The following is a 21,449-nucleotide window of genomic DNA, read 5'->3' on the forward strand; positions in this document are numbered from 1 at the left end:
GGGGGGACCGGGGAGAGGGAAGGGGGGGGGGGGGTCCCGGCCGGCTGCCAGCAGCCTGTAGGACCTTGGCTAACGGGCGGCGGTGGGCTGGAGCCTGCCGCGAGGGAGGGGCTCTCCGTGATGCAGGATGCTGGATCGCCGGTGCCGTGACGGGCCAGGCTCTCCGTGCCCTGCGGGAGGGAAGGAGGCGCCGGCGGAGCCCGAGCTGCTCCCTGCCTCCCCTCCGGCCCCGCTGAGCCGAGCTGGGCTCCGCACCAGGTGGGTGAGAGAAGCGGGGCTGCCAGGCCGGGCCACGGCAGCAGCAGCTGCAGACTCCCGGGCAGCTGCCCCCAGCCGGGGCGAGCAGCAACTCTGCGGGACGCAGACCGGCCTGGAGGGGCTCCGTGTGGCGCCCCGGGGAAAGGGGAACCGCTCGCCCGCTGGATGAGCTCAGGCACGGCACCTGCCGATAGCAGAAGCTGCTGGATCCCGGCAGCGCCTGGCGAGGGGATTAGCCTTCCTTCTTAGCTGGCACAGCAACCTGGGACTTGTGAATGACCGGAGCATCCAGGAGCGCTAAGGGCTGGGGGTGGGTGGGGAGAGGGTGTTCCTCTCCTCTTTTTTTTTTTTTTTAATTTTTAATTTTTAATTTTTTATTTTTTTTAAGAGGGAAGGGATTAAACACTTCTGTAAGGAGTCTTAATTACATTTAGTTGACAGGTGCGAGAGCTAGTTTTCTTTCAGGACACTTGATCTTTTCGAAATGAGTTGTTTTTTTTTGGTTTTGAAGGCAAGATTTGCCTGCGCTGTGTGTCCTCCCAAAATATTGGGGTGGAGGGTAGGAGGAGGGGAGGGTAGGCGGGCTGCTGGTCTGTGCACATGTGTGCGTTAGGGGTGTGCGAAACTTGTACTACTTTATAAGATCACTATGGTAGCGAAGAGCTGGGGCAACAAGATGCATTGATACCAAGAGTCAACAGAATTAGCAGTGTTATTAAACGGTTTATCCTGCTGGCAATTTTAAACTGAAGTTTTTTAGTAAAAGTGACCAGCCATTTAGTGTTGGCCCTGTAACTGACGAGGACCACTAAACTGAAGGACTTTTTTCCTCTGCCCTGATCACTTTAATCTCTGAGCTGTTATGATCAGAACTCCCAAAGGCAGTGTGAATGGTTGATGGGGTCCCAGGGCTGGGCTCTCACTTTTGGATGGGTGAAAGTGAGAGGTGAAGGTGGGAAGGGTTGCTGATTTGATAAACTGACCTATGTGCAGGAGACGATCAAACTCGCCCCCTATTGCTTGCTTTCCCAAACCTTCCTTCATTCTCTCCCCATTTCTGTTGCCTAATTGGAACTGCATCACCCTGCAGGCTGTGCTCATGGCATGCTTTCCTAGTCGGCTCCACTGGCCAGCACAGAGCTCCAGTGTTTGCACTGCGCTTCTTCCAAAGGCTGGTTCCATCCCTTTGCCCAGTCCGCTTTAGTCATTGAAATTCTGGCGGAGCCCACTTGATTTTGTTTGTAACTTGAAACAATCTCTCTCAGCAGAGTCTCAAGGCACGAGGATGGCCAGCCCTAAAGCCACAGGGCTCTTCTGGGAGGTCATTTGGCTTGCCATTGCTATCTACGCTCATCTACAGGTAGGCAATGAACTTGTTGCTATTGTTGCTATTGCTTGGTGTTTCTGATGATCTTGCCACAAACTTTCAGTTATTGTCTTTTAAGCAAAGCTGCTGAGGTACCTGCATTGCAAATGAAAGGTTTCCAATGAGACTGGGATTTAGGTTTATCACTTAATTTAATTTCAAAGGCATCCAGATGGGAAATCGATATTTTCTCTCTCGGTAATATTGTACCTGACTCAACTGTACAGGGACCAAAGGGAGATCTTGCCAGATGTGTAATGCCTGGGGTCTTTCAAGGCAATACAGCTGCCCTTTGCCCACAGGAGATTTAGCACCTGATAAATGTTAAGATACTGTAAGTGACAGGGGTTATATAAATACCTGTGTAGAAACATGTAAAGCACTTGGTAGTCGGCGAGTATCTTGGGAAGACTGAGGTCCAAAAAGGTCTTTCCTTCAAGCGTTCAATGAATACAGGAACCATGGAGGAAAGCCATAGCTGCCAACTGATCTATTGCCTGACACATGAGCCTAGTCGGTTCCAAGAAGTGAGTATTTCAAGAAATATGGTGTGCTGGCATGCAGCAGAGATGTTGTTATAGTCTGTCATCCTCTATAGTGGTAGTTCCCACAGTACAGAATGTATCAAGGATTCTTCAGTCCTCTATAGGCCCAAATCAAAAATTACTTAGAAAAGGACAATTAAACCGGAGAACATTTTTGAAATAAATGGCATTTGAAGTACTGTAGTAATTTTTACAAAATAAAGTATCGGTTTTGTAGAAAATCAGTGACACTATTGTAACTGTACTGTTTTCATACTGTGATGTTGAGAAATGGTGGTTTCAAACTGGAGCCTGATGGGCTGGGCATTATTTAAACATACATCCTGAAGAATTTTGAGTCAAATGATAATACAGCAGGCAAAAGAGAATTCAAAAGGAGTATGAAGAAATAAAGAGACAGTACTGGACAGCTCAGTAAGCTGTAATTCATTTATGGTGGACTTTGGGGCTTACGGTAGTGGGAATAAGCAGTGCTACTTGCTAATAGCACTAGTGCAGTGTGTACTGTGAAATGTTTGGCAGTTGCTTATCAATCAATGCCTCTTGTATCTATATTATGGTTGCTGCCAGTCTTGAAAGTACAGAAGTTACCTGAGTAAAGGATTCACCATAAAAGTGAAAAGCATTAGATTCTTTATTAAGTGTGCAGAAAAACAGCATACATACAGTGCATGTGCAAGCAGACAGGACAGCAGTGGAATCTTCAGCTTTTTGCTTGCTTCTCATGTAGGAACAAAAATGTTACTGATTTTCTGTGCCTGATCTGCGTGTATTTTTGTGTGCGAGCAGTTGAGTGATGTTGCAATAACAGGCCCTATAAAGCACTCAAAGTAGGATGTGAAGTTCACTTAATAGTTCTGTGAAAGATAAGAATAGAAGTGCAGGAAAGGGAAAGGTCAGCTTTGTGTTTGGGCCTTTTGGTTATGAAGAGACCGCTTTTTTTCTTTTATAATGTTTTTTTTTTTTTCTATTTTTTTCCATATTTTTCTTATTGCAGAACTGGAATCAGTGGTGGCATAGTTTCCTCTTCTCCACAAATGGTTTGGCATAGCTTCACTTGTCTCTTCATAATAAAAAGTATCCAAACACATTGTAGTAATCAATAGGCTATTGTGAATAGCTTTATGAACATTTCAATCCAGGTCAAATTCTTTTGGTCTTGATTGTCCTGTTAAATATTCCAATCTATTTGGCATATTTGAGCCATTAGCACTTAACCCCAATCTTGCAGGAGGCCCTTCTGCTCCTAAATTTTAGGTGTTCTATCACAGTTCTAGTCACATTAAAGCTATCTTATATTACTTAACATAACATTTTTGGTATCCAATAACCATTAATTCTTTAATTGGTTGCTTGGGGCCATACTATATGGACCACACACAGTTATTCTACCCTAATATTGTACCATAGCTTCCACTTGTGTTGTTTTTGGCTATTGAAGTGCTTATGTCTGGAGCTAATCAATTAGAAACAATTGGATGCTGGGCAAGGTCACAAGTCTATGTCATGTCACTTATGTGCAATTGATTAATTTCATCCTGCTTGAGGCAGGTACAGAATAAAATAATAATCATTTAAAAAGCATGTGGTGGAAATGTGGTATGAATGTAACGCAAAGAAAACTTTAACATGAGAAGTTGTGAAAAAGAGGTAGCTGTTACTGAGAAGAAATGAAAGTTAACTGGTTATAGGATCCTACACCAGTTACGAGCACGACACAGTGTTTAGCTAGGTTCCAAACTGAACTCTGAACTTACAGATACGCGGTGTCTCAAGTTCATGACTATTTTTTAAGGGTGGATTAATTGCCATACTAGTAAATTAATAAGATGTGATAGGATAACCCAGTGAATTGTTTACTGCTTGGTGTTGATGAGCTGCTTTTTAAAACCGTTCTGTGAGCAAGAACAAGGGCATAAAGTTGACTCAGGAAGAGATCACTTATGGGCTATCCTTGCTTGTGCTCTTTTGCAGACATAGGGCCTCCTTTTTCTGACTTGTGCCAGTATAACTGAAATGAGTGGAACTACATTTGCCTAAAGCCAATAGTGACCCAACCAAATGGTGTCTGTATGTCTGTCTTAAAATAAAAAAAAAAAAATAGCAGCAATATCATCATGGAATAATTCACTATTTCTAAAGATTTAAATGATGAATCCATCCAAGGAGGATATTGTATTCTACTGATTTTTGTGAACGTTAAGTCTCAGGAAAGGGTATAGTTAACTATTGATGTGTGTTCATTTCTCAGTATGGTGTAATAAGAGGCTTCTTATTTTTCTCCCATGATAGCAGCTTAGTTATCAATAGTAGAGATTTTAGGCAACAGTTAAGCTAATAAAATAAAAGTATTTAAGTCCAATTTTGCTATTTAAATCTCTTGAGAAGATATGGCTATGTACTGGTAATTGAAAAGGCAGGATGTTCAGCCTGGTACCTAACCCTTTCTCAATCTTGTGGTAACATTTTGTTACACCATTAAGTTAGATGCTGTTATATGTTATGAAATATGTGCAAGAATGTATATCTGATATTCTTACTAATGAATTAATGTCAGCAAGAAATGATTGCTAGCAGAATCATATGGACAAAATTTGGAGTTTACACATGGGTTCATTTTAGATTTATTCTCTGGTATGTTGTTTTCAAATCAGGAATACACTGATATTTTCTTAGGTTCCTAGAGTCCTAGTTAAATCCTCTACAAGTCAGCCCGTTTTATCCCCAAAGACTGTGGGGTGGCTAATGTCTGAGGAGGGAATAATAGCAAACACACCATGTCTGGATATTTAAGAAGCATTAGCTTTGGATTTCTATGGAAGGGAAAGCTTTGTAGGTCACATATTCATTGAATAAGCTGTTACTTGCTCCCATGATTTATGCTTTTGCGATCCCTGCATGCATTATGTTTTTTTCTAACTATCTGTGATATTTTGGATGTAAAAGATATACATGCTGAAAACATTATCTTATTCAAAATGATTCTGCCATAGCCAATCTGCTGAAAACTACCAACACAGTAAATGTCCTTAAGGTTGAGTTGTGCAAGGCCAAAAATCTGATGTCCATTACATGACATAGTGGACTTGGAGACCATCTTTGTGGAAAACCTTTGGAATATGTTTTACAGTCACCGAATGTATTGCACACCAATGTCAGAAAATATTGATCTACATGCCATATAAGAGTAAGGATTTTTAAATCTTCAGTAACTTTAATCAAAACTATCAGGTTGCGATTTGCAAATCCGGAGTTAAATCTAAAGCAGTTTCACTTTTGTAGGCAGGTTGCAATTCTGCACCCATCTGGAGTTTTGCCATCAGCCTCAATAGGCTTGTGGTTTTATCCTTTGTTTTAACATTGAAATACATCTACTGCAGACAAATAACACTTTAGAGACTCAGTAGAAGTATTCTGACTTAAAATATTGTTATTGACAATCTTGTAACTCAGTGACAGCATTACCAGAATACTTACGTAAGTTCCTGAATTCATTTTGAATTTATGACTAATAATGATTGCTCAGCCAGTGCTCATAGGATCTGAACTTCTGTTACCCCCTATTTACAATTCAAAAGAATGGAATTGGCAGAAGGTTTGTGATGAATCTGTCTTGTGACTTGAGACACAAAATATGTATGAAGACTTATTTTTAAAAATTTTTAAAAATGTAATCTCATCAAAAGTTTAGGTCAACTATGGGAGATGACCAAAAGTCCAGATGATATCAGTGAGGGGGACATTTTACTATTATTTCTTTATTTCAATTTTTAATAAATATTATTTATAATAGTGATTATGAATGATGCTTGCAGTGATACAAGTCAGAAAAATCAACCTTTGGTTATTCAGCTAAAGCATAGTCCAAAATCATTCATGCCAATGAGGTGAAGGTGTTTTAGTCTCCATGTCCTGTTAGATTTATAATGCTGTATTTACATCTTCAGACATGAGTATCATTGCTCATTAAAATGATAAATTCTGATGAGATTATTAAATCAGTTGTGTGTAGAGCTCCAGATTGCTTGCTCCAAAACTAGATATTCAAACATGGAATGTTTTTAGAAGAGCTTTGATGTAAGAATAATCTTTCACAACAGCCAGTGGCTTCTAATTTTTCTTGAAAAAGTAGTTAGGAAGTGAAGGAATAGCTTTAGGATTCTCTCTGGTTTTAGCAAACACTTGAAAGATTAGTCATTGATAATTATTCATTCAGGTCTGCTTGGTGCAGCTGGCTCCTTCATATTCCTTACCAAATTGAGGCATAAACTGCACTGAGGGGGCAGTGCGCACCAAATTGTTCCTGCTTTTGCATCACAGAAAATGTACACGATTGATTGTACTGATGTTAAAGTCCTTTTACCAGTTGTTTAAAAATTATGGTTTGGCCATACCAAATAATGAGTTTGGCTTCATAAGAATGTATTTTAAAATCTGAGACCTTTTTATTTGTTTTTGCTTCTAGAAGCTGTAAGGTCCACATGTTTGTCTTTATCTGCAATCATTAGGCTTGAAGCTTTTCTTAAAATATAGGGTTCTGTATGCTCACCTGAATCCAAGAACTGGTATTTAAGAAAACACCAAATATAATGTGGCTTGCAACTAAGTGGTAAAATATATTAATTTCAGTGCTAGTGAAAGCAGGTTTATAATTGTGCCTCTATACTTGTTTGTGTCGTAAGGTTATGTGAGAAATCCGTGGCAATGTCAGTGTGTTACACCATACTGACTGCAAATGTACTTGACTGTTAAGTCCGTGTTGTTAAGATTCTGTATAGTTTATAGCATTAATGATGATCTTGTGACCATGTACAGTCCAGCACAGCCTGCCTTGAACAATCCCAGTGTAATTCTTGTTACGCAAAATCTCTGTAAAACAGTTTGTGCGTGGTAATAGAGTGAGTTTGGTTTTGAAATGCAGTTTCCTAGTGAGCACAACATTCCAGAAGGGACACTGGGTATAGCCATAACAATTCCGGAGAGACAACTAAGTGAGATTCTTATTCTGGTTGTGCAGATAGAAGTTGGAAAAGATAAGCAAACAGCCGATGGAAGGAAAGTCAGCCTTTAATCAGTGCATCTAGATTTGGCCCTACCTTGGTTTCTGCATTCAGCCCAACATTAGATAAATTTCCTTTTGAAGGTTCAATAAACTTAAAGCCCAGTATTTATTTGTCTACGTGGCTTTTCAGTCTGAAAGAGGTTTTCAACTTTCCTGTGAGTTTTGGAATAAGAATTTTGTTTCTCTTATTTTGGAATGGAACGAAATGTTTATAGACTTGAACCTTTTGTAGTTATCTCAGTTACTGATGTACTTTCCCAACTTCTGGTATAGTGCATCTGGAATGCTATTTATCTCTCATTCCTGGATCTCTAGAAGAAATTGTCAAATTTGTACAAGTATCTTAGAAAAGGAAAGCTTGCTATCATGAGCAAGAGCCGCATGGGAATTGCATGGCACTGCAGTTCTGTTATGCCCTCTGCACTCACTTTGTTACTGATAATTTGCTTAGGTTCTGAAAACAAGTACATAAAGAACTTTTCTCCCTGTAAGAGAACTTTCGATACTATCTGAAGACTGTAGACTGTCAAGCACTCTTGGATTTAAGGGTTGTATTTTCCAAATGGCTTCACTCTGCCTTCTAGGAGCAAGTACAGGTCTGCAAACTCATTTTTGACTGTCAGCTACGTAAGGGTGCTAAATCTGATGCAGAGAGAGAGGTGTTTTCAGAAGGGTCTGTGATATGGAGCCTTTACTTCAGTAAGCCCTGAGCTTTTGTAAGTTAAACACATACAGCTAAGTAATTAACTGTATTGGTAGGTGCTTAGCTGGATTTTCAAAACAAGTTATAGGTTAAATTTCCATTAGTCCAATGGGAACCAGGCATTTTAGTGCCTTAGGCACTTCCAAAAGTCTGACTAACCATCTATCTTCATATTTTGATGATTAAACCAAAACTTTGACTCTTAAAGCTATTTTGAGAGAATAGGTTTCTGGTGTGTAAATTCTAGTACCTGGGTGTGTAGATATTTGATAATTCTTGAGAAGTGCAAGTACAAACATCAAGTATTTATAAATGGAGTGCACTTTCTGAAAACTTGGCCTAATACACCCCTTCCAGACAGCATATTACATAAATTGTTTAGGAACAATGTTATTTCTGTTTCTAATTTTATATTTATTAGATTTAACATCATTATGGAGAGAGAATGAAAACAGCATTCTCAGTCTGTTTTGAGAAATGTGGTTTCCAAGAATTGTCAGTTTGTCATGCTTCTGGATCCACTAGAAACACAGCAAATGCAGTCAGCTCGAATAAATTGTGAAACAATATTAAAAATGCATTTACGATTGCAATTACTAGATTGTTGTTGTATGCTAACTGTTGTCATTTGTGGCATGGTGGGAGGTCCCAACCGGTTAATGATGCTGTTTTGTAGCGCTAAGTCAGTGGAGCTTTTGTTTATATGTGGAAACATGTATTTCTGCATTTATGTAATGTTTTTTCTGTCATCAGGTGCTTTGCCAAAAATCTAAGCTGCTTAAAATTTATAGGATACAGTCTCTTGTCAGTGCATGCAAACAGAACAGGGTATCATTTATAACATGTATATGTGAAAGGATTTGTGAAGGCTCCCTGTAGCAAATGCAGACGCAGAGAAGAGCACTTCAGTTCTCTGATCTATTGCCTTAGTTCCAGAGAATTAAGAAGGCATGGGCACACCTGCCACACCACAGAATGCCAGGAGAAGGTGATTGCTTTCTCTCAGGCGCTGTTTGATGATGTGTCCTGGCCTGCACCTTTCAGAAGCTCTGAGAAGGTTGCAGAAAACAGCTCTATTCTGAGCTGGCTGATTCAACAAGAGATTAGCTAGCTCAAAAAATCTTCCCCTGATTTTTTATTTTTATATTTTAGTTGTTGCCGTATCTCTGTTGTGTATGTGGCTTCTCCAGACCATCTACTGGCATGGAGAAATAAGCAAGGGTGATGCAAGTAGTGTTTCTGGTGCATTCAGATATGTCTCTTCCAACAGGAGTTGTCCTTGCTTCCCAGGTACTGCAGCCTCTTGCTGGTGTAGCAGTGGTGTGGAGGCAGAAGGCTGAACAAGCTCACTGCTCTCTGTGGATGCATAACAAATAAAATATGCTAAGATATGATTTGGCTTCCTCTCTTGAGAGTCTCCTTTTATTAGATGTTTTCAAGGTCTCATTATTCATTTGGTGTTTTGTTTTCTTGAGTCTCCAAATAGTTTTAAATTGCTCCCTGGGTGACTAACATGGATGTTGGCTGAAAAAAAAAATAGCATTGCAGCGTCTTGAGTATTGCCTGCTTGGTAGATGATGTTCTAATTGGAAACTGCCAGGCACTTCCAGTGTATTACTGATTTTTTCAGCTGATCTCATCAACACTTGTTAGAAAGCTGAAAAGGGCATACATTCACCACTGGAGAGGCGTGTAGATTGTGCTGTATGCTACGCATGGATTTGACTAACACCAGTAACTAAGACCGCTTGAATGAACCCTGTTTTCATGTGGCCTGATTGTGTAGTTTTACTTGTATGAATGTAAGATGCTTTCTGTGACTAACAGTTACACTTTTCCTCTGGAACAGTGATTCCTAGGTGTATTTCTTCATGGAACTGCCAGCTCAGAGCCTGGCAACAGTGAATAATGGAAATTAAATGTTAGGAAGCACCATGAAGGGAAGATAGATGCAAAGTGAAGTGCATCATCCTCTCACTGTATTAATTCCTTAAACGTGTGATCCCAGTCTAAGTACTGTATACGGTTCTGATCCTTTATAAATGAAAGAGGTGGAAAGACAACAAAAAGAGCTTGTAATGGTCTTGGGATCTGCATGCCAAAGGTTTTCTCGAGTGGAAGGATACATGGATTCAGGGGAAGACAAGACAAGCACTTGGAAGATCCACTCAGTATTACTGAACAGACAAACCATGGCAGGCTAAAAAAAAAAAAAAAAGTATGTGAGTCCAGGGAAGTATGGTATGTACTTGCTCTGTACGTGCTATTCTCTGGGTATCCACTTAAGGCTCCTGTTGGAAGCTGATGGACTAGATGGGTACTTGGTCAGAACCAATTCAGATGTTTTTCTACCATCTTGATATTCTTTGGGATTACACTTGATAGTCATTGAAAGGGAAGTTAGAATCTATGCTACTGTCATTTGTGACTCCCTATTTAAAAGCTAAAACTAAAGAAATATATCCTCTAAACTCCAGCTGTATTTGAAGGTATATTCTGGATGTTAAGGACTTGCTTAAAAACTGCATAGGTACATACATTCTGAGCTTCTTTGTCTGCCTGGAATACGTTCTTATTTTTACAGCTTTTTTTTTTTTAACAAAGTTTTGTTTCTGACACTCTAAAAAATACCAAAACTTTAGAATTTGAAGGAGTGCAAGGAAATTTAGGTCATTTTGATTGTTTGAGTAGTTTCTTGTTTTTAAACAAACACTAGCATTTCCTTTAGGAAGATAAATAGAGCAATGGCTTCCGATATTTTACTAAATAAGGCTTGGCTCAAGTTCTACGTTCATTATGTGATAAGTCCTTCCATAAGACACAAATATTCCAGACATTTTCCCTGCATGAGTGAACACTTGCCTTCACCCCAGTGTGAAACTGTGAGCCCAAATGTATTTCCCATTTCCCCTTCCTACCTATTTCAGTTAAATTTAGAACACAATAGGTTGGTTAAAACCATACAGAACCCTCCCAAATGCCATCTTAATGTATAGTTTTTTACCGTGCAGCTGTTTATCTTCTGCTAAAAGGAAACTATAAATGTATTTTTAATGCCAGGTTCTGGGCTTAAAATGCCATTACTTATCCAGTGGGAATAGATTTGAAAATTAGTAAGCAATTAGATCAGTAGGCAAATACATTTTACTTAATGTTGCAAGTCTCATGGGCCTTTCAAATATCATGTTAGCATCACCTGTTCTTAACTTGCAACCTTTTAAATCTTTGCGTAGTCTTAGATAGCAGTGTTACTTAGGGAAAAAGTTGTGTATTTTTTTTTCATTTTTATATGAGCTGATTTTTTTTATTTTATTTATTTATTTTTTTTAATTTGTATGGTTTCTGTGAGGGCAACAAAGATGTACTGCAAATGTTAAGCTTTTCTTGGAGAAAATTTCTTCCTGTAGATAACCATCTTGAGAAGTGCCTTAGCTGGGATAACAGAACATGTGGGTCTTGTTCTGATCTTTTGAACTTCCTTGAATTATGTCCTTAGCAAACAGCAATGATGTATTTGTTTATAATTGCTTATTTTTCTTGCTGAATTTAGACCTCTGTGAGCCATCTGTCACATGTCACAAAGAAGCCACAATTCAGAAATGGGCAAAATGTAGGAATTGTAGACTTCTTTTTATTATTTCAAACATTAAGTCCAGCCTCCCACGAGACACTGAAGAAAGGACCTTGTCTTCTTCAACTGTGTTATAGGAGTGTCCCATCATTCCTTGTCTGCCAAAAATTCACATTGATTTATTCAGTGGTGTAGTATGAGGACTTGCACTAAAACCTCAGTCCTGGAATGAGATCCAGCCTGGGGAACCCTGTGGACTTCATTAGGTTACTGTGCCACAACTGAGACCTTATTTTGTAAAATTTGTAAAAGGTTTTCTAGCTGAACAGTATGACATTTTGCATTTGAGTAACAGTGCCAGTGAAGTCTGTAGGCACTTTGCCTGAGACATCACTGGGAGTTTTTCCTGAGTAAGACCTGCCCATAGGAAGCAAACTGAGTAGCTGAATTTCATTAGTGCTAATGAGTTGGTTATCATACTTCCTGTTGTGTGGTGTGAATCATTTTGTCTCTTCATGTAACTGCTAAGGACAGATGGCATTTAAATCTGTCTGCAGCTGTTAGTTTTCTTGAAAATTGGCTGTGTTTTTCCTTTTGGGGAAAAAAAATGTAGAGATAATCAAAAAGATAATTTGCCTGTTGCTTATAAACCTTGCAAAATTTCAAGTGATTTCCATTTTTTTTACATGTCACTTTTTTATTGTGTGTTATTGAAGAGCATTTTATCAGGTGTTCCAGACCATCCCTGTTGGCAGGAATTTCTCTGAACTACTGCAGAGGGAAACATCAAAACTATTCCTTAGAGCATGTTCACTATTTTTTCAGAAGAACCGAAGCAGAACATGGAAATTCACTTTTTAGAAACCAGTGTGGCTTTTTGCCAGATTTACCATATTCAGCAGATTCCTTTGAAACTTTTAAGGGGTTGCAGTCTCCACTGTATGGTGCAGTTCTGCTAATGAAAGCAGGGGAACACAAGCACATCATAAATAAGGAAGATACGATAGAGTTGACTTCTGCATGTAGCATTTTGTCCATGCATATGAAAATTGACATCATGGTGTTGGAATGTTGACCGTGTTTTGCATTTTGCTAGCTGCTTTTACTGGAAAGCATGTGTTTCAAAGGGAGTTTTCAATTTTTATGTCTTTACCTCCATAATAGCCCAGTCTTATTTTGAATGTGGACTTCAGATATGAATAAAATTTAACTCGTGAAGAGAGTCCTCTGGCACAACATATGAGTAACTTATGCAAATATTAACTAGTAATGTGCACATCTGGGTTGGAATAGTCAAAGCTAACCTTTAGGTTCTGCTGTTACCACACAGCATCATCTTACTTTGTTGAAGAGCATCGTACTCTGATAGTAAAGGTATTCTGAGGAACTCCTCTTAAAATTAGCTGTGTAACTGTGGGGAAAGCATAGCTGGCTGCACAAAACTAATCCTTCATGGGGAATTTTCACTAATGTGCCTTCTTAGCTCCACATGGATCTTTGAAAGAAGAGAGCTGAGAAGTAAAGAAAGGCTAGCAGCAGTGAGAAAAGTGGCACTAGCCCTTCATTTTGAGAGTAATCATCTGCATAAAACTGGCAAAATTCACTTAGAATTCTCTTTCAGTAATGGGCTGGCCTCTCTTCCACCTTCATAATCCAAGTCATTTTCCCAGAGTTTCAGGGTTATTTACTCTGTAGAAAGTTGGCAACCCAAGTTTCCCATGTCATCATGTCTATGCAGTCTCCTGAGAGAAGTATTTCCTGGTACAACATCCTTACACCTGCTAATTCTTCCTCAGCTCTTCTCATAATCAGGCCACTTCAAACCCCTTGGTGGAATTATTCTGTACTACTTAAGCATTTTACTAATTTTTATAATCAGGTGATTCCTCATGTGATATCGTGCAGACCCTCTTCCATTGATCTGTCATTGTGTGAAGATACAGAACTCTAGGTGATATTTTCAGTGTCCAAGATTGAAGGGTTTGATAGACATCTGTTATTCTGAGGAATTACATCTGCACCTTTATGGTAAATCAAAAGTTAACTTTACCTAGTATCTGTCAAAGAGTATATGCCTTTGTCTGCAGAGGAAAAACTTGAATGGTGTTTTAAAAGGGGCATTTAAAACATCTTAAAATGTAATTCTCTTTCTGGCGTAAAATGTTGTAAGCTTCAATTCAGTGCTAAAATTTTAGTTTGGGAGGCTTTATTACTACAACTATACTACATAGAAATATATGCATGTACAGTATATTTAAAAACACTAATGAAGTCTTTATAATATTCTCTAGCAAACTGTGATTGTCTTTGGTTAATTTTTTCTGAATATGATCTGCAGGTCCTTGATGGGTTCTTCTCTGCATGTAAGTTACAGGGTGGCTGCATAAAACATTGCACTCTGATTCACCCTGGTGGTATTTTTAGTTGAGAAAGTGGACACAATCAGATGTTTTCGCATGGCTAAATGAGAGCATCGCTAAAGAAAATGATAAATGATGCTTCATGTTGAAGGATGATGCAGATTTCTAGGTTAAATACTTGCTCTGAGCTGGGGCTTGCAGGGGCACGATTGGTCTTGTAAAATGGGGGCCTGCTTGCTTGATCTGTCTTGTGTATTGGAATTGGCTGTTTTAATAAAATAGCTTAGAAAATCCTCTTCAGAGTTGTGTAACTAACATTAGAGAGGTCAGACACAATGTAGGGAATGCTTGAATTGAAATTAAATTTAGATTGGTGTGGACATGCTTGGTTTTAATGGGTCTTGCATTCAGAAACTTGTGATATTATTTGTGGAGACATCTGCACTGACATTTAAGTTCTGTTCAGCTTTTAAAATGCTGGTGTAGCTCGTCTATCTCCATTCCTCCACTCAGAGGGCTGTCTAGCAGGCTGTGCTGTTTGTGTGCTCTTACTACCAGAGTATCTTGGTTGTAGTAGATGTTTTCTCTGATTTGCTCAGGGCTGCTGCTGTACTCGGCTCTTCTGCGAGGTGCTGGCATTGCAAAGGCCTCTTGGTGGGATCAGTCCATTCATGGCCTCTCTACAGAGGGCATGTACAAGCTCAAACTTCTCAGAGATGTGGCTCATAGGACTCTTGTCCATCTTTTATTTTCCTATGTTTTGTAAATTAAAAATTCCAAACCTTGGATAACTGGGAATAGCTTTTTTTTTTTTTTTTTTTTTTTTTTTCCACACCCTTAATATTTCATCAGAACGTTTAGATCTAAACAGCTAACTTTACATTTCAAGTGTTCAATTATTGTCGTCACTTGAGCTATCTACAACTCTTACTGTTTATTTCTAGAATCCTATTTCAAGTATAGCAACATTAGTGCAAGTTTTATTGTGAAGGATGAAATTTAAACTGTATTAGGATTAAGTGTTTAATAGTATAATTTGCTGCATATGTTGCAAATACAGGGTGCTATGAATAGATCCTCTGTTTAATAAAGAGCATTTGATATGTTATATATGGACTTAAATCCAATATGTTGTTATCTTTAACTAAAGGAAATTATAAGAAGAGATTTACAGAGAAGGGTTTATTGTATTAACTTTAATTTCTTTAAAACATTTCTCAACTGAAGTTGAATTTGGTTTCTGTATTTTGATTTTGTTTAAAATGTTCTGTACATAACTTTCTTTGTTCCTTGAATATTATTCTGAAAACAGTACAAGACTGCCTGTTTTTCATATACATGAAGGAGAAAAATATTAGCAGTAGTAGGTGAATATTTATTTAAGTGGAGTGACTTGTTTTTCTATTTGTCCACTCACAGCAGACTTAAGGATTTGAGTGCAAGGCTTCCTGTTATATTAATGGAATTTTTCATATAATATTTATACCTCTGAAAGAACTGGGAGAAAGGCTCTCCCTTCCCCACCTGCCTCCAGCCCCCTGCCTCCCAGGAAATAGCAGAATGGAACACATTGATTTAGAACAGGGATCAGGTTTTGGCTTGATGCTGAAGAAGCAAAAATAGGAAGGTGACACAGCCCTGTGTTTTCCTAGTCTGCATGAGGTGTTTGATTAATCTGAAATGGTAGTGACTGATTTGAATTCTTATGGCTTTAAGACAATGCAGAATGATTCTGTTTCTAAATGACTGAAATGAATAGTTTTGGCTTGTTTTGAGATTCAGAGACCGCATTAAATCTTCTTGGAATAGGCATTTTGACTTTTAGATTTTTACTGCCCCATACTTCCTTTTAAAACATGTAGTTGCTTCTTTGAGGATTTATTTAGGTAGGTAATCTTTTTTTTTTTTTTTTCAAGAAGTCAGTTCTATTTTTTATAGAACAATTTGTAGTCATCCCTTGCTCTATTATTAAAGCTGGAGTAACACAAAATGAGGGAAATAGCTGCATGCATCATAACTCTAAGCAAGGAAAAGCATAGGGAAGAGGAACTCATTCAAACACTTTCATACAGTTTTGTGCAGGAAGGCAACAAACTTCAGACCTTGTGTGGATGTGTAGGATTCCCTTCAGCCTTTCTACCAGGAACTATAAAAAGCTCATATAAAGGCACAGAATAATTACAGCCTGAGTCAGGCCAGCATGTTGGCTTTTTTCACTATAATCAGGATAAAAGAATATCTTTCTTGGCAAAAAGAACTGGACTCTGAAATAGAGATGTTCTGGACTGATAATTCCAAGTACAGCCAAACTTGCAGAGAAATATACAGGTTAAGATTTATATTTGGGTCTTGTTATTTGAAATGGATGCTGTTTAAGTTTCGTATAATAACATTTTACTCTGTATAGAGTGCAGAGGAAGCCAGACCTTTTAAAAAGTGCAAATGAAAACAACTGAATCATTGCCACAGTTAACTTCAGCACAGTTTAACTGAGAGTGAACTGTCTTATTGTTTACAATTCATAAAGCAGTGGAGAATGTGAAGAGATGTGTAATGACGCAGAATAAGAACAGATCAACTCAATCAAGAGCACAGTATTTCACACCACTGTTTGCAAATCCACTAAATTGTATAGGTTCTAGCTTCAGTAGTGTCTAGTGTCATGCTCATGTTCAGCCTGAGAAGTAATAGGTAGGGCAAAAGGAATCCTCTGCAATTAAACAAAAAGGCGGATGAATTTATTTCCCTGCCTTTGCAGAGTCCATTGTTCTTGGATTCTGTCTATATTTTTAAAAGTTTTAGAATGCTAAAGACAAACATATGAGAACCTGGAACCGTGCTAAAGCTTTAGATACTGCACTGTTAGGGTTGGCCTCCTAGCTCACATTAGCTTGTACTGGCAAACTAAGAGCTGACTGTGGATAAGAAAATTCGGGGGAGGTTATTGCCACAGATCCATCCAAAAGTGCTCAGAAATAGTTGAAAAATATTCCGTAGGAATAGTGTCCTTCTGTAAATCTTTAAAATTAAACTATGCTGTCAAGAATTCTATTTAACCTTATGTGCAAATGGTAGCAGTAAAGGAGAAGCTGCTGGGTACGTAAGAATAGGTGGTTTTGCACTGTTGGTTAGAAATCAGGCACTTATGAAGAACTTTGCATTTCCCCTTGCCCTTGTTGTTTTTAGAAGTAGTGAGCTGAGTATCTCCTGCCCTACAAGAGGCATGACAGCTTTTCAAAAGACAAGGTCAAGTGGACAAACCAAAATTGTGTACCCTGTTAAATTCAATATATAAAAGCTGCTTTTGAAAAGCTGTTTACAGATAATCCCCTACTTCTAAGAAAAATAGTGATGTTTACAACTTTGCTGAAACAGTGGAGGCTGAAAGACCAGCCTTCTACAGGATGTGTGTGCCAGAGCTATTTTCTCATTTTTAAGACTGTCATTAACAGAGACTTGATTGTACCAGTTGCAGCTGGAAGGGCCACTCCCTCCAGAACCTTTCCTCTACTGGTCAAGGTAGCAGAGCTTTTCAGTAGCTTGACTACAGCCTTTACTCGGTGGTCAGTTGTGATTTGAGGTGCTAGTAGATCCAGGAAAATGCTAGTGCACTAGCTATGTGCGCTCTGAAAATGATCACCCCCTGCAGTTAGGTTCTTCAATCTGCTAGAAAAGAGGAGGAAAGAAAACAATATCTTACTAAACATCTGCTATGCCATCATAAACTTCAGTGTGGTATTCTGAAGGAGTAAAATTATTCTGTTAAATGTCCCGTAGAAGGATAATCATTATTGGAAAACAATGTTTGACTTATGACATGTCTCAATTCATCTGTCCTGGGAGCTATCCATTGTACGTACACATCTGCTCCTGTACACCCACACAGGATGGGAAGATATTCCTCCACAGGAAGGTCTTCCGTTCCCTCAGTATGCAGGTGGTATGTATTGGCAAATCGCATATGGTGGATGTGGTAGCCAAGTTCCCAGAGTAATGCACACATAGTGAAGCAATTCACTCAACTTCAGCTGTTTGAATGAGAAAACAAGATGGGTGACTAGGAATATAATCATATGGCCCGTCTTTCAGTGTGATACCTATTTTAGCACTTGTACTTGCTACTGGTTTCATTTGAAATACAGACCATATTGAGAGGGTTAAAGACCATCAATGAGATCAGTAACAGAGAAGACACGTGATACTTGGAATATTAAAAAAACAAAAAAAACAAAACAAAACAAAAACAAAAAACCACCAAAACAAAGTGCAGTGTATTTAAGAGGACTTCGTATTTTTTATTGTTCCAAAACACTAGACAATGTGTTGCCTTTGAATTGCAGGTGTTCTACAGTATTCTCTAGTCTTCATTTTTTGTTATGTTTATTGAATGTCTTTCTGTAATCATGTGGATCATTTTAAAATTGCTTCATGAAATTTTTCTGCTGGCTGTGGAAAATGGGTGATAAGGCTGTAGTCTTTAATCTATACTGATTAGGACAGGCATCCCATTCTGAATTAGCAGTTTCTATTTTCATTTTGTCTGACTTGCTCAGCTGTGTCTTTTAACATTTCAGCAATTCCAGTTCATTCAGAGGATTTATTCCATTCTTTCCAGGAGCAGATCCTGTGTTTTTCTCACCTCAGTAAGAGCCCTTTCCCCTTCACCATATCAGTCCTCTGGCATTACTGTACACATCGTTTAGAAGAACAAAAATGAGTCATTAAACTAACGGCCGTTAGTCTTAACAGTTGCCATTGAACAGATGACTGTAGTGCCTGCCATGTGAGCCTTCAGTCGCTCTGTTTTTTCTGCCACTAAGGCATAGTTATCAAAGTAGTGGCTTGTTAGGAAGTATACACATGAAATACTCCCAGTTAATGCTAGTAGATAGTGTGATCCAGAAGGGGACAATCTTCAGATCAGTGGTAGGTCCTTTTTCATATTTGGTCTTTTCATATTTGGAGACTTTGCTTTTTAGGGTGCTTCTGCTTCTTTATGCTATTTGTTTTTGTTCATTTATTGACCTCGTTTCAGTCAGGATTTTTCTTTTCAATGCTGGACCGTGTGTCTGACTAAATACAACAAAATTAAAACCTTGCCCTGCTTGAGATGCGTTCAGTGGCAAGAGATAAAAAAAGACAAAGGACACTTGGAGAAAACTGCTTCCCTTCCTCAAAAAGATTAAGAGGAAATGAGAAAGGGAATGGATCAGGATAATGAGACTGGCCTTAGTGGACTGAGGGAGCAGAGTTAAGCTGAGAAGTAAATATGAGGCTGAGTAAGTTAAATATGGAACAGTGTGGAAGCACGCTTGGAAAAGTGAGTTGCAGCATTTGAACGCTGGGTCTGGGTAAGGGAAAGCATTTCAGCAGCAAAAGATTTGCTGGGGATGACAAAGAGAATGAAACTTAATAACAATAAACTCAGTGATAGATGAGAGGAAAAAAAGTCTTACTGGGAAGTAGCATGCTTTGTCTGGTGGTTGGTGTATCAGTATTTTTACCATCAGCAAAGCATAAAAAGCTTAAAAGATCTGGAGTATTTGCAAAATGTATTTGAGACTTAGAGGCTGCGTGCTGTGAACAGTTTCTTTTGGGAATTTCTCTTTAAAATCCTGCTGAAACAGGTGGACATATGTGGAGGGCGCTTGGCTGAAAGGCATTCACCTCACGTGCCTTATTAATAGCCTTAAACCAACATTCCTACAGCAGAGCCATGACCATTTAACTGCTTCCTTATTGTGAAAATGTGCCTGACCCAGTCAGTGTGCAAGGGTGCTCAGTCCATAAACCCTGCAAAGGGACTTATTGCAATGGAGAGAGTAGGGTAGGTGAAGAACTGGGTTAATATCACTAAAATTATCAGAAGCGGTGGAAAATTAACAGTGGAAAAATCATGTTTTCCTCTCCATGTGCTAGACACATTCATGTGGTGAGCTGGTGTAAATTGCAGGTTAGCCTGAGTGAACATCTGGCTGGGGCATTCTTTACAGTCTAATTTCTTTCAGGTGAGAAAGGATTCATCTGTTAGACGTAACAGAGGAGAACCATTTTCATTATTTACACCTTTATTCAGGGTGGTCTGTCTTTGCAACTAGAGTTTTGGGACCCTCCTGCCCCTTTTGAAGATGTGTTAACAAGATGGTAGCAGGGGCTTTCAGTGCTCCTCTGAAAAGAGATGGATAAGAGAGCCTGGACTAATGCTGTCCTTTCTTCCGTGGGGTGGCAGTACCTGACGTGAGTTTTTAAGTATTTGGTCATTCACTGGTGATGTTAGGCCACCACACACCACCTGAATTGTCCTTTCCCATCTTGACTGGGGAAAAGGGAGAAAAGAATTTCTAATAATAAAGGACATTATGACATAGCAGGAAAAAACAAACAAACAAACAAAAAACTATAAGCTTGTCCAAAGGCCTGGAGAGGAAGCTGGGCAAAGTAATATAGAAAACTTTAACAATGAAGTTCAACTAAATGTGGAAATAACGTATTAGGTATATTCCCTTTTCCTTGATACCTGTTAAAATTGTGACTGAAACTTTCTGAAAATGTTTCCTGTTTTTAAAAAAGTGATGAACATGCCGGAGAAAGTTCCTTGCCCAGTTCTATAGCCTGCGTCACGCAGGAGGTCATATTGATGCTTTGGGAATGTACCAGAGGAGTTCTGGCGCCACTGTGGTTGTTCTCCATTTACTTGAGTGATTTCACTCTTTTAATCTGGGTGTGCACAAGCCTTTACACAGCCTTATCTATGTGCATTTATTCTTTGTGGAAGTCACTGAAGTAGGTCAGCAAACACCGCTGATCAATAAAGATTGTTCGCACGTCTTGTGTTTAGTTGTAGTTATTTTAGTATAGCTGAGTGACCTTTGTGGTATGACAAATACATTTTTTTTGAGGGATATTTATGTATTTATCCTACAGTAAACTGTTTTGACTTGCCTCTGAAGAGGAATCTTGCCACCTTATACTTATATAGATGTGATTTTTCTTCCTGCTACCTGGACTATACCTGCTTATATGGTATTTGCTAGACTCTTTGAGGGTCTTATTCATTGAGAGGTTTTGTGATGGAAGATGTTTGTTAAAAACTTTCTATATTCCTAATCTGTCAAAATTCCTTAATTGCATGATCTTGTAGTTCTATTTCTGTTTTGGACAGCTTGATTTTCAATATAGTTGCACCAAAGATAGATTTTCCTTACTGAGGAAATTCTCCACTTCTTGGTGGCTGGGAGTTTGCCTGTGTTTCCAGGTCTATTTCTGTTTTGAGAATTTGTAGTCATTTACAGTAGCAGAAAAACCTGACATATTGCATTTACCTGTTTAATTTGTGATAAACACCATGCTGTTGCTAATGACAACTATGAAAGAATGAAATGATGAAAAATTACTAGTGTTAAGACAGGCCTTTTTTTTTTTTTTTTTTTTTTTTTGTCTGGAATACTTGCCAGTTTTCCCCTGCCACCTGAATCAGAAGCAGATGTACTGAGATTGAGTGCAGGGAGAGAACTCCCTGTCATTAGCAATGCAAGGCATGGCAATGCCCTGTGACACATAAAGGAATCACTGCTCAGCCTTCCT

General features: G+C 38.8%; 1 protein-coding gene across 9 annotated transcripts in view; it reads left to right on the forward strand.

The window, feature by feature from the left end:
- ADAMTSL3 (ADAMTS like 3) overlaps positions 1-21,449 on the forward strand; it is a 190,632-nt gene that overhangs the window by 1,107 nt on the left and 168,076 nt on the right. For 4 of the 9 annotated variants that reach the window (XM_050712921.1, XM_050712922.1, XM_035554591.2 and 1 more), the window contains exon 2: positions 1,524-1,618. In XM_050712921.1, the coding sequence (XP_050568878.1) occupies positions 1,524-1,618 (95 nt within the window). Of the gene's footprint in view, positions 1-99; positions 259-1,523; positions 1,619-21,449 lie in introns of those variants that run through there. The other 5 variants (XM_035554592.2, XM_035554594.2, XM_035554595.2 and 2 more) reach the window with 4 other exon arrangements.

Source organism: Cygnus atratus, chromosome 11 (assembly GCF_013377495.2).
Source record: "Cygnus atratus isolate AKBS03 ecotype Queensland, Australia chromosome 11, CAtr_DNAZoo_HiC_assembly, whole genome shotgun sequence".
NCBI classification, from domain to species: Eukaryota; Metazoa; Chordata; class Aves; order Anseriformes; family Anatidae; genus Cygnus; species Cygnus atratus.